The 12,544-nt window shown below is 47.4% G+C and overlaps 1 protein-coding gene across 2 annotated transcripts; it reads left to right on the top strand.

Annotated features, from left to right (window-relative positions):
- Positions 1–1,317: 1,317 nt before the first annotated feature.
- LOC136450279 (protein CONSERVED ONLY IN THE GREEN LINEAGE 160, chloroplastic-like) lies at positions 1,318–10,206 on the top strand. Of its 2 annotated transcripts, none has more exons than XM_066450662.1 (10): positions 1,318–1,884; positions 2,028–2,083; positions 2,179–2,278; positions 2,391–2,489; positions 2,630–2,716; positions 2,917–3,008; positions 3,160–3,252; positions 8,944–9,012; positions 9,231–9,313; positions 9,921–10,206. In XM_066450662.1, exons 1-9 carry the CDS (start codon positions 1,510–1,512, stop codon positions 9,241–9,243), a joined length of 984 nt encoding a protein of 327 aa, XP_066306759.1. In that variant the 5' UTR covers positions 1,318–1,509; the 3' UTR covers positions 9,244–9,313; positions 9,921–10,206. The 2 variants fall into 2 exon arrangements, with proteins under 2 accessions (XP_066306759.1, XP_066306758.1); XM_066450661.1 differs by having other exon boundaries at positions 1,324–1,884; positions 9,115–9,313.
- Positions 10,207–12,544: the final 2,338 nt, after the last annotated feature.

The raw sequence follows: 12,544 nt of genomic DNA, 5'->3' as shown, positions 1-12,544 counted from the left end.
GCGGAGTATTCTCTCGACAGAGACAAAAAAAAAAAAAAAAAAAAAAAAAAAATCGGAATGGCTAGCCCCGTTCGGATGCCCGCGCCTACCCAGTCTCATGCACAAGCTGTTGCGCTTGCTCATGCCTACTGCGTCTGCCCACCTGCCCCGCGCCCGCTGCTGCGCCTACCGGATGTCCGTGACTCCGCGCACTCATCGGCCGAACCTGCCCCCACGCCTGATGCTGCGCCTACTCGACGTCCGTGATTCCGCACGCTCGTGGGCCAAGCTCGAATTGCGATTGAAGATGGAGGGAAGGGAAGCAAGGGGAGAGAGAGAGAGAGAGGAGAGGAGAGGGCGAGGACCGCCGTGTGAGGAAGACGCGATGTAGGAGGTAAAGTCCTGCGGTAGGTCGTCGTCCGCTAGCTACCGGCGGCATTGCAGCACGTGCAACACCCGATCTACTTTTTAAACATCCACATGAAACATCTGCAAACATACGTATGAAGACAGATGAAACACTTGAAACATGTGTGTATAGCCATTTGCAACATGTGCAACACCAAAATCTACTTTTGAAACATCCAGATGAAATATATTTGCAATATACGTCCGAAATAGTTGAAACACTTGAAACATATGCTTGCAATATGCGTATTTTGTCATTGCAACATATCCAACATCCAGATGAAACACTTGAAATAAAAGTTTGAAAACGCATGAAACATTTTAAAACATACGCATGCAACATGCGTGTATTGTCATTGCAACATAGCAACATCTCAGATATATTTTTACAACATCTAGACCAAACACTTGAAACACGGCGTCGCCGACGGCCACGGCCCTAGTGGCGAACTGAGCAAGCTTGGGTCTGGGAGACTTCGCCCAGCGTACATCTCCGTTGTAGGACATCGGCCCGTCGCTCCTCCTACATTTATCTCGTGCCTGCTTGCTACCCAGGCTCGCGCGTGTCGGCACGGCTTCTCCAGCGCCGCCACTGCTCAGTCGCAGTTGTCTAGCCCCGTCCGCTCGCTGGAGATAGGGTGCGACGCGGCCAACGTTGGGGTGCAGTGTGGGGGAGGGCACGGCGCGGCGAAGGCTGGGCACACGGTGGGAAAAGGGGGCGTGGCGGGGTGGAGTCGTGCGGGGCATATTCGCGGTGACGCTACGATACCGATGCGCGTGGGAAAATTTTCAGAGGCAGAAGAAACGTAGACGTGCTGTTTGGGCTGTACACTGTGCAGGCAAGGCTGTGCCCGACCGTGTACAAGCATTTCCGAAACAAAAAACAGAAACAAGATTTGAGTTGAGAGTATGAAACCCGACGACACGGACACCACGAGTCCGCGACCCCCAGCGCCCGCCCATGACGCGTCGACGCCAATCTCCCGTACAACCGTTCCAGTTCCGGATCACTCTCGGCTGCCACTGGTCCTCTCCCTCTCCCTCTCGGCTTCCCCGCTCCGCTCCTTCCCCCGGCCCCGACGAGATATTTCCCGAGACTCTGAGAGGCACATCCTCCTGGTCATGTCGCTGCTCGCCGTCGCCTCCTCCACCCGCGCCGCGGCAGTGCGGCCGCTGTGCGCCTCGGCGGCCTCGGGTGAGGCGGCGCCGGCGCCGGCGCCGGCGCCTGCTGCGACGGAGGCCGCAGGGCGGAGGCCGGTGAAGGTGATCCTGCCGAAGAAGAAGCCGCAGAAGTGGTCGACGGGGATGGCGCCGGGCGAGTATGGCGGCGGGCCGGCCACCATCAAGCCGCGCAAGTACTGGTGGGGGAAGGAGGACCGCGACCCCGTGGGGAACACCGACGACTTCATCTGGAACAAGGACTTCCTCCCCCACATGGAGCGCGTCATCGCCAACGGCGGCGCCGATGCAGAACCCACCATCGCCCGCCTTGCTCCGGTATATATCTCATCACGAGTTCCCTCGCAGACCTGTTCGATTTAGCGAACGAACTCGCATGCTTCGTCGTAGTTGTCTCAAACCTTTCATCGAGCTTAGAGTCTAGGAGTAGTTAGGTTCTGAGCAAAAATTCGTGTGAGCAGGTGGATGAGGAGGAGTCCGGGTTTCTGAGCATCAACCGCGCAATGAGCCTTGACAGGTCACTATCTCACCCCACCTGGTTATCAAGCAAACTCTCTGCTCACCAGTTGTTGTTCCGACTGCAAAGTTGAGTGATCTTTGAATGGATCACAGTGTGGACGTTGATCTGAGCCAGGAGCTTCTGGCGCCGACCAGGCCAATCTTGAGAACCCAGGTTGAGGCTGCCTGGAGAGGACGGGCAATTGGTGCTGAGGTGAGATTTCCCTTTGTTCAAACTTCAATTCCCTTTATTAATTATGGCCCTCCTTTGCCTCCTAGAGATGGTGAGTGGTGACACAGGTTGTGTTATTTGAATACGGATGTAGGCTGTGAATGGAGCCAGCGCTCCTCGATGGAGGCTAGTCCCAACTCGCAGGGAGCAGGCAAAGTGGGACAGAGCGGCCAAGGCAGCCACTGGTGGCAGTGTAAGTAACTACAATCCTTTAACTAACTTGTTAGTTATGTCCGCAATGTTTTATATCAAGTATTCTTACATACGACAGTTTTACAGTATTCTTTGTAGTATTTTCATATACTTCGTCTCATTCTTTTGGTCCCATTTTAGGATGTTATACTAAGGGAGTCAAAGTCAAGAGTGCAGCAAGGGGACCCTAAGGTATTGGCAGCTCGGTCCAGAGAAGACTACTTAAAGGTAGTCATTTTATTCCGCATGTAACCTCTTTAGAGAGCCTACCCCAACTTGTTTGGGACTTAAAGGCTTTGTTGTTGTTGTTGTTGTAACCTCTTTAGAGAGTTGCATGCTGCACATTTATGTGTCCCAGTATTATGTGCTCTTGAATATGAAGTATGCATAGATTATCTATTGGTCTTTGATAACTTTCATATTTGCAGCTGAAACAAAGATTACAGTGGCTCACTTTAGGCATCGGTGGCGTTGGTGTAATCTCTGCTTATATTTCATACTCTCCTGAAGTTGCTGCCAGGTATGAGTTTATTTATTTTCTTGCTACCTTCTAATGTGACATAGATAACTTTTAGTTTTGGCTGTTTATGTAAAGATAAAGTTGGAAAATCTCTTTTTTGGTTACGACTTCTAGGATCGATTTACTTCAACTGACAGCAGTTATTCTTCAGCTTTGGTGCAGGGTTGATTGGATCATTGGTGTATCTCCGCATGCTTGGAACCAGTGTAGATTCCCTAGCAGGTGGAACTGGAGAAACTATCAAGTATGCTCCCTTCTGTTAGTCATTTATTTATTTCACAAATCACGTTTGCAGATAGGCTCTCGAATAAAATGTACTTAGACTTTCAGTTTGGCACAGTCAGTTTGTGCTAAATTTATTGTGTGTTTGGTTTGAGGAGTGAGGTGATCCATTATTAGAGATATAAATAGATATGTATAGCCTGACTTGTATTGTACTTCATATTACTTGTACTCCAAGCCTTCTCGGCTATATATATGAAAGGCCACCCCCCCTTATTGGGTGTGCGACATATTATCTCTCTACATGGTATCATAGACCGGGCAAATTAGGGTTTCCTCTCTTCCGCTGCCCTAGCCCTACCTCTCCCGGCGCCCCCCCCCCCCCCCCTGTTATGGCCACCAATGGATCCTCCTCGACCGCGACCTCCGGGATGTCTGGATCACCATCCATGCCGGCCATGACAGACGCCCCTGCTCCTGTGATCTTCTCCTACGCGACCATCAACGTGCGCCAGCACGTGCCGATCACCCTTGATCTCAAGCTGCCGAACTACACCAAGTGGTATGCCTTCTTCACCGCTATGTGCGGCAAGTTTGGCCTACTTGGCCACATCGACGGCTCCATCCCGGCATGTCCTACTGATCGCACATGGTCCCAGCCAGATGCTTGCATCCGGAGTTGGATGTATGGCTGCATCGACGACAGCGTCCTCGACCTCGCCATGGAACCTGAGCAGATTGCCCGTGATCTCTTTGTTGCCATTACCAATCTGTTTCAGGCAAACCAGGAGACACGCGTCGTCGTCCTAGGTCAAGAGTTCCACTCTATGACCCAGGGTGATTTGTCCATCGACGCCTACGCCCAGCGCATGAAGCACACGGCTGACACTCTCCGCGACGTTGGCCACACCGTCTCCAAGCCCCAGCTGGTCCTCAACCTTCTTCGCGGCCTCAATCCGCGCTTCGCCAACACGGCGGACATCATCGCCAATGCGGCGGTTCTTCCGTCGTTCATCTCCGCCCACAACACCCTTCGGCTCAAGGAGCTCTGCCTCGCCAACGACGACAAGGTCTCCTCCGACACCGCCCTTACTGCCGTCGCCCCGTCCACGACTTCAGCGACTACGGCCTGCACCTCCCCTTCCTGCCGCTCCTCGCCCTCCGGCACCAACCCCAACGGCGGCGGCTATGGTGCGCGTGGAGGCGGCGGCAAGGGCAAGGGCAAGGGCAAGGGCGGCTACGGTGCGCGTGGAGGCAACAACGGCGGTGGCAGCCGCCACCAGCAGCCACCCGCGGCGTCCCCGGGCCTCCTGGGCGGGCGTCCCGGCCCCAGCGTCCAGCCGACTGGTCCTTGGGTCTGCATGAACCCGTGGGCTGGTCCTTCTCCGTGGGCTCCTCTGCCGCAGGCCCACACGTCCTTCGCACCGCCTTCTACATCCGGTGGCTGGGATCAGGGCGCTCTCATTGCCTCCCTCAACCAGATGGCACTGCAGGGAGGTGCCAGCCCCTGGGTCCTCGATACAGGAGCTACATCTCATATGTCCCCCCACGACGGTATACTTCTTTCCCATCTACCTCATTCGCCGTCCTTCATTACAGTCGGCAATGGGTCCTCCATTCCAATTTCTAGTCGTGGCACTTCCATTCTTCCCATAGCTGATCATATTTTTCAACTCAATAATGTTCTTGTCGCTCCACATCTTGTTCGAAATTTGTTATCTGTTCGTCAGTTTACTCGCGATAATAACTGCTCCATTGAGTTTGACGCTTTTGGCTTCTCTGTTAAGGATCTGCAGACCAAGACCGAGATTCTGCGTTGCAATAGTGGCGGGGAGCTCTACACCCTTCCACATTCCCGTCAACCTGCTACAGCCTGTCATGTCGCCGCCATCTCCTCCTCATTGTGGCATTCACGTCTTGGTTATCCAGCACTTGCAGCCATAGCCACACTTAATAAACTTTCAGCTATCTCTTGTAATAATGCAGCCCGTGGTATTTGTCATGCCTGTCAACTTGGCAAACACACACGGCTGCCCTTTACTAGTTCATCGTCTCGCTGTTCAGCACCTTTTCAACTTGTTCATTGTGATGTCTGGACGTCTCCAGTTCTTAGCATGTCTGGATTTAAATATTATCTTGTGCTTGTTGATGATTATAGTCATTATTGCTGGACGTTTCCTCTTCGGCATAAATCAGAGGTTCATGCACATATTGTCGATTTTACTAATTATGCTTACACCCAATTCAGCCTGCCTGTCCAGTGTTTTTAGGCGGATAACGGCACTGAGTTCATCAACAATGCCACGTCTACCTTCCTTGCTAGCCGCGGCATTCTTCTTCGCACTTCTTGCCCTTACACGTCTGCTCAAAATGGGAAAGCTGAACGGATATTGCGCACGCTAAACAATATCGTTCGCACCCTCTTGATTCATGCCGCCATGCCTTCAGCTTACTGGGCCGAAGCTTTAGCCACCGCCGCTCTTCTACTCAATCGGCGCCCGTCTTCCTCCATCAATAATGGTATTCCCTATCACCTCCTTTATCACAAAATGCATGACTACTCCTTGCTTCGAGTCTTTGGTTGCTTATGCTACCCAAATCTTAGTGCCACGACACCTCATAAATTGGCTCCTCGCTCATCAGCTTGCGTCTTCATCGGGTACCCCTCTTCACAAAAGGGTTATCGTTGTCTCGATCTCTCCACTCGCAAAGTCATCGTCTCCCGTCACGTGATTTTTTATGAGACTCACTTTCCGTTTGCGGTTGCCAAACCACCTACGGAGTCACTTGATTTTTTATTACAGGATCGTCTTCCTGCACCTGTGCCAGCTCCTCCTGCTGGCGCTCCGGGCCGGCTCTCTACTCGGCCGGCTTTCGACGACGACGACACCCTGGCACTGGACCCGACCATCCTCTGGCACGGTCCGGTCCTTCAGGGTACTACTGCCCCCACACCGGCAGCCCCTGGCGCGTCCTCTGCTGCTGACATCCTGCCTGCTGCTCAGGGAGCAGCACGTCTGCCGGCTCCTGCTGCATCACGACCGCCGGTGCTCTTCCAGTACAGCCGGCGTCCTCGACCGTCATCTGTGCCCCAGGCACAGGTCACGCCTCCTCCACCGACGCCTCAGCCGACTCACGCACCTGCGCCGGTCCCTACTGCTCCATTGCGCCGTGTGACACGGCAACAGACTGGAATGCTCCCGCCTCCGCCGGAACGCCTGACTTACTCCGCCACGCATACCTGACTTACTCCGCCACGCATGCCTCACCGCTTCCTGCCAATTATCGCAGCGCCCTTGCTGATCCAAATTGGCGGGCTGCAATGGTGGATGAATACAAGGCACTTGTTGGCAATGGCACTTGGCGACTCGTACCATGGCCTCCTCGTGCCAACATTGTTTCCAGCAAGTGGATCTTCAAGCATAAGTATCACTCTGATGGCTCTCTTGCTCGTCACAAAGCTCGGTGGGTTGTTCGAGGATTTTCTCAGCAGTATGGCATCGACTACGAAGAGACTTTCAGTCCAGTTGTTAAGCCAGCTACGATTCGGGTTGTTCTCAGCATTGCTGCGTCTCGTGCCTGGCCAATTCATCAGTTGGATGTCAAGAACGCCTTTCTTCATGGTCATCTGAATGAGATTGTTTACTGCCAGCAGCCACCTGGATTCGTCGACCCGGCTGCACCTGACCATGTCTGCTTGTTACAGAAGTCTTTGTATGGGCTCAAGCAGGCACCCCGGGCATGGCACCAGCGATTCGCTACCTTCATTCAGACCTTGGGCTTCGTCGCTTCAGTGTCAGATACTTCTCTTTTTGTGTTCAAGGAGGGCACCAGTGTTGCTTACCTGTTGCTTTACGTCGATGACATTGTCCTCACAGCATCCTCGCCTGCTCTTATTCGACATATTACTGAGCGCCTTAGCTCAGAGTTCGCCATGACTGATCTCGGGGACCTTCATCATTTTCTCGGGATTTCTGTCACTCGTTCTGTTGACGGCCTTTTCCTGTCACAGCGGCAGTATGCAGTTGATCTTCTCCAGCGGGCTGGTATGATTGAGTGTCACTCTACAGCCACCCCAGTCGATGCACGCGCCAAACTGTCAGCCACTGATGGCTCACCAGTTGCCGATCCAACACAATATCGGAGTCTCGCCGGCGGTTTACAGTACCTCACATTGACTCGTCCCGACATTGCCTATGCAGTTCAGCAGGTCTGTCTCTTTATGCATTCTCCGCGTGAACCTCATCTGGCGCTGCTCAAGCGGATTTTGCGATACGTCAAGGGTACATTGTCTACCGGTCTTCACCTTGGTACCGGGTCTCTTGACACTCTCACAGCATACTCGGATGCTGATTGGGCTGGCTGTCCGGATTCTCGGCGGTCTACGTCTGGATACTGTGTCTTTCTTGGTGACAATCTGGTGTCTTGGTCCTCCAAACGGCATACTACAGTTTCTCGTTCCAGCGCGGAAGCTGAATACCGTGCTGTCGCCCATGCTGTTGCTGAGACTTGTTGGCTTCGTCAGCTACTTCAGGAGCTTCACACTCCTCTTACTTCGGTGACGATTGTATACTGTGACAATGTCAGTGCAGTCTACATGACGGGTAATCCTGTTCATCATCGCCGCACGAAGCATATAGAGATTGACATTCATTTTGTTCGCGACAAGGTTGCTCTAGGACAGGTTCGGGTCCTCCATGTCCCTTCATCCCATCAGTTCGCGGACATTATGACCAAAGGCTTGCCTGTACAGTTGTTTACTGATTTTAGGTCCAGTCTTTGCGTCCGAGATCCTCCCGCTGCGACTACGGGCGGCTATTAGAGATATAAATAGATATGTATAGCCTGACTTGTATTGTACTTCATATTACTTGTACTCCAAGCCTTCTCGGCTATATATATGAAAGGCCACCCCCCCCCCCCCCTTATTGGGTGTGCGGCATATTATCTCTCTACATCCATCATCTTCTCACTCCTCACTTTTTGTATTTGGTTTATGGAATGGAATGAGTTGATCCATCACCACCTCATTCCTCATAAGCTAATAATTAGTATATGCATGAGGAATGGGTTGATTCCACCAAAATTCATGGGATGAACTCATGATGCATCACATGGTGACTCCACAAACCAAACACACCCTTACTTTCTGACCTCATTCTACAGGACTGTCGGTTCTATTTTCAAAGTTGAAAGTTACACATGTTCAGCTCCTTTGAATAAAAATAATGTTTGACAACCTTTGACAGTAAACTAAACATAAAGACTAAAGATATTTGTCGTATGAGATCTTTTGTAGAGTTGTGCTTCAATTTCAAGGTAGATTGTGGAGATCAAATCCAGATATTACCTTCTTTTTGTGACTCAGCACACCACACTTTTGTTGATGTGTCCAGAGTTCCAGACCTGTTTTTGTTTGATCTACAAGGTTTTAGCATCTTATTTTCATGCAGACCAAACAGAGTAGTATGATTTTAGTTTGGTAATCTATCATTTTGTAGAGTTTAACAAAGAACATGAAAAAAAATGTTACTTCTCATCTGAATATCATGTTAACTCAATCCCCTTAGTAAATAATTATTTATTTGTCATAGAATGACCACTCTTTTGTTTTCTACATGAGGATGTGACAGATCTAAAATAGCTGCTAGGCAGCTTGTAGAACTTGTTTGTGATGAAGACAACCCTTGAATTTGTTATTGCGTACTTACAGGAGTGCTGCTGCACAACCAAGGTTGCTTATTCCAGTGGTACTTGTGATGATGTATAACAGATGGAATGGGTAAGCAGATGAAATTCTCTGTGAACTTTTACAATTGATTCAGAATATTTGGAACAAATGCTTCTTCTTACAAGAATCTACGTTCTTTCTATCGTGGTTCAGGATATTAGTTCCAGATTATGGTTTCATGCAACTGGAGTTAATACCAATGCTTGTTGGGTTTTTTACCTATAAGATTGCTATGTTCGCTCAAGCAATCCAGGATTCTGTACCTGCAGTTGGAAATCGTGAAGGTTGAGAAGTGTCCTGTAAACAAAGGTGGTAGCCCTGATCCCTGGTCAGTGGTCACCCAGATAGTAAGGTACCAATCTTCTTTTCTTAATCATGAAAGCAATATGTGTCAACAATATTTTTCCTTTTTTTTATCTTACGTTTTTTTAAGAAAACAGCAAGCAGGATGTCTATCTATTATTCATATAAAATAAAAGAAGTTAAACCCAGACAGACAATACATTAGCCGCGAAAAGGGAAACACCACCCAAGACACACCTATGGGGAAACACCGAACAGTTTTTCTTTTAAAAAAAAAAGGTGTTTCCAGTATGCTTGCAGCCAATGCATGTGCTTCTGACCATTAAGGACCATTAAGAATGTTCGTTATTGTGTCCTGACCTCATGGTGCCCTTGAAAGTGTATGACCCTAGACTTGAAGGAGCAGACACCTATTCAGAATCTCAGATGCCCTACTTTTTGATGTCGACACTGGTTTTAAATTGCAATGAGTGCACTCCCAACTAATGCATGTGACTCTGACCATGGAAGAATTGTAAAATATTCTGCATATAGGGTCCCTGAATGAGCGTTGTTGCAGGCAGCAGATCTTTTTTTTTTAATCCTTGCACCTTGAGAAATGAAAAAGAAGTACAACCTTTTTCTGTTAATCCTGATCCAAATGCTTTATTTTATAGGTCTGTATAGAAGAATCTGATTTGGTGTCATCACCAAGTAGATGAGATGCTCGTTGAGGATGCCATTTGAAATCTTGAGTGCTTAACTATAATGTTTTGCACAAATATTCTGACGAAAGGTGGTGCAAGGTGATGTTACCACATTCATTCCATATTGCACGCAGATCATCAATGTATAAATTTACAGATCCGAATTTTTACCACAATGATTAATTGACAACACAATTGTATGGTTGAATTCACATTGAGCACTGAATGCAAATTATGCAGGCTCCAAGTACACTCATTTAAAGAAAGTCGGTCAGAAGTACACCTTACGAATGCTGAAATCTTCAGGAAACTAGGTCCATTTTCGGATCTAATAGCTGCTAATAGTGAGCTAGCTAATAGCTCATAGCTAATATTAGCTAGCTAAGACCCGGTTTAGATTCCATGGTCTCAAGTTTAGTTGACTACTAAAGTTTAGACCACTTTAGCACACTTGTGTGGTCTAGTGAGCTAAGGCTTTTTTGTGAGGTTGGCTAACTTTAAACAGCACTCTTTAGAGTTTAGGCCACTATTTAGAGCGTCAAGAGCTAAAGTTTAGTGGCTAAACTTTAGACCATGGGATCCAAACAGGTCTAACTATTAGTTGGTTTGGTTCAACCGGTAAGATAATTGTTAGTTCGGTACTAAGCCAACAATTAGCTAGACTATCACAAGATAGACCTGTTTGGATCCAAATACGCTAATTATTAGCAGTGAACTATTAGCTCTATAAATCCAAACTAATAAGTCAGAAGTAGCCAAGTAAGTACACGCATTGGCCGGAAGCATACTAGTACTGGCAGTCACTAGTCAGGCAAAATGTTCATAGCAAGCTAATTATGTTTTACCTATGTATATAGCCAGTCCTAGTGGGAGACATTCATCTGTCTGATTTTTATTATTAAATTATATGGTACTATTTTTTATTTGTCTCATATTCTCTTACCTACTCCTCACATCCAACTTGTTATCTGAGTCCACCATTGTATAGGATCTCGTGCTTGCTTGCATGAGAGCCAAACTTTCCACTCCATCCTTTCTTTTCTTCTCCGCATTAGCAAAAATATTGACATAGCCAAGCACGAGAGCCAAGCTTTCCTCTCCATCCTTTCTTTTCTTCTCCACGTTAGCAAAAATATTGACTACTTTGGCTATAAGACAATTATTGTAGTTGTTCTTATTTTACCTAGGTGCCTTGCTAATTTTAGTGGGAGTTTTATACTCGTTTAATGGGTGGTATATTAGCAAATGTGATGATGTTGCACAGAAAAACCTATCGCACACCGTTTTCAATGCACCTATGATGATTTCGTTTCGTGAATCTCAAGATCTGTCGACTCAGTCCTTTAGAGGTGCTTATAGGGGTAGGGTTTATGTATGTCTGTTGTGAGTGTGCGTGCGTGTTATGAGCATCTGCGTTGTACTGTGTGATTCTATGAAAAAAAAGGAAACTGAATCTTCATTGGGAGCATTTCTTTTCGTAACAACACCATGCAACATTTTAGGGGGTGTTTGGTTTCTCCTCCTAAACTTTAGTCGTTGTCCCATTGAATATTTAGACACATACAGAGTATTAAATATAGACTAATTATGAAACTAATTACATAGCTTGCGACTAATTTACGAGACGAATATTTTAAGCCTAATTAGTCCATGATTTGACAATGTAGTGCTATAGTAAACATATGCTAGTGACGGATTAATTAGGCTTAATAAATCCATCTCGTGGAGTACTGACGGATTATGTAATTTATTTTTTTATTAGTATTCAAACACACCATGCGACACCCTTACGTAACAACTTCTAAATTTTAGTCACCGGATCAAACACCCCCTTAGTACGTAGGCCTATGAAACTGCGAAATGTGGGGTCTTGTTTCATTTCATCTTATACTCCTTCCGTCCTCTAAAAAAAATGCAATTCTTACTTTCGGAGGAGTCAAACAAATTTAAGTTTGATCAAATTTATACAAAAAATTATAAACTTATCAAACAAATATTATTAGATTGATTATAGAATATATTTTCATAGTAAATTTAACCGGAGATGACATTTTTCTCTAAAACTTGTCAAACTTTGAAAAGTTTGATTTATCCAAAACCTAGGATTACAATTTTTTTTTATGGAGGGAGTACCTCTCTTAGATATAGTGCAATAAAACATAGCATACTTGCGCCAGAGCAAAATTGTTTATGATTGATACCATAAACTTTGATAACTGTTTTGGAAATCTGAGAGGATGTGGTACTAAACGTAAGGGCGATGCTTAACGTTGACGAGGGCAATGACAGCAAAGCTATCACTAAATCGGCCAGGAAGGCGGACATCTGAGCTGTAGTAGCACTGTTATCAAGGCTACAAGGTTTGGCTTTTTCTTTGGAACAACACCAGGCTTGTTTCGAACAACAAAAGGCATTTCCCAGGAGTTGCAAAGAAAAAACTCCACGCAAAATCATCATCTGATCGAAAATGCCTGCTACAACAGCCCCTGCCGTACGTACTATCCCTTCCCATTCCATTCAATTCAAGTTTCCAGATCTACGGAAGCTGAATGTTGTCACAGATTTCACATGATCCATCATCCAATTCATTGAAT

The sequence above is a fragment of the Miscanthus floridulus genome, chromosome 5 (assembly GCF_019320115.1).
Source record: "Miscanthus floridulus cultivar M001 chromosome 5, ASM1932011v1, whole genome shotgun sequence".
NCBI classification, from domain to species: Eukaryota; Viridiplantae; Streptophyta; class Magnoliopsida; order Poales; family Poaceae; genus Miscanthus; species Miscanthus floridulus.
The sequence above is the reverse complement of the archived record's forward strand: the minus strand, read 5'-3'. Positions and strand labels throughout refer to the sequence as shown.

Coding starts and splice junctions, on each gene's coding strand:
- LOC136450279 (XM_066450661.1), top strand. CDS start 1,510: ATGTCGCTGCTCGCCGTCGCCTCCTCCACCCGCGCCGCGGCAGTGCGG. Junction 1,885..2,027: donor CCATCGCCCGCCTTGCTCCG/GTATATATCTCA, acceptor TCGTGTGAGCAG/GTGGATGAGGAGGAGTCCGG. Junction 2,279..2,390: donor GACGGGCAATTGGTGCTGAG/GTGAGATTTCCC, acceptor ATACGGATGTAG/GCTGTGAATGGAGCCAGCGC.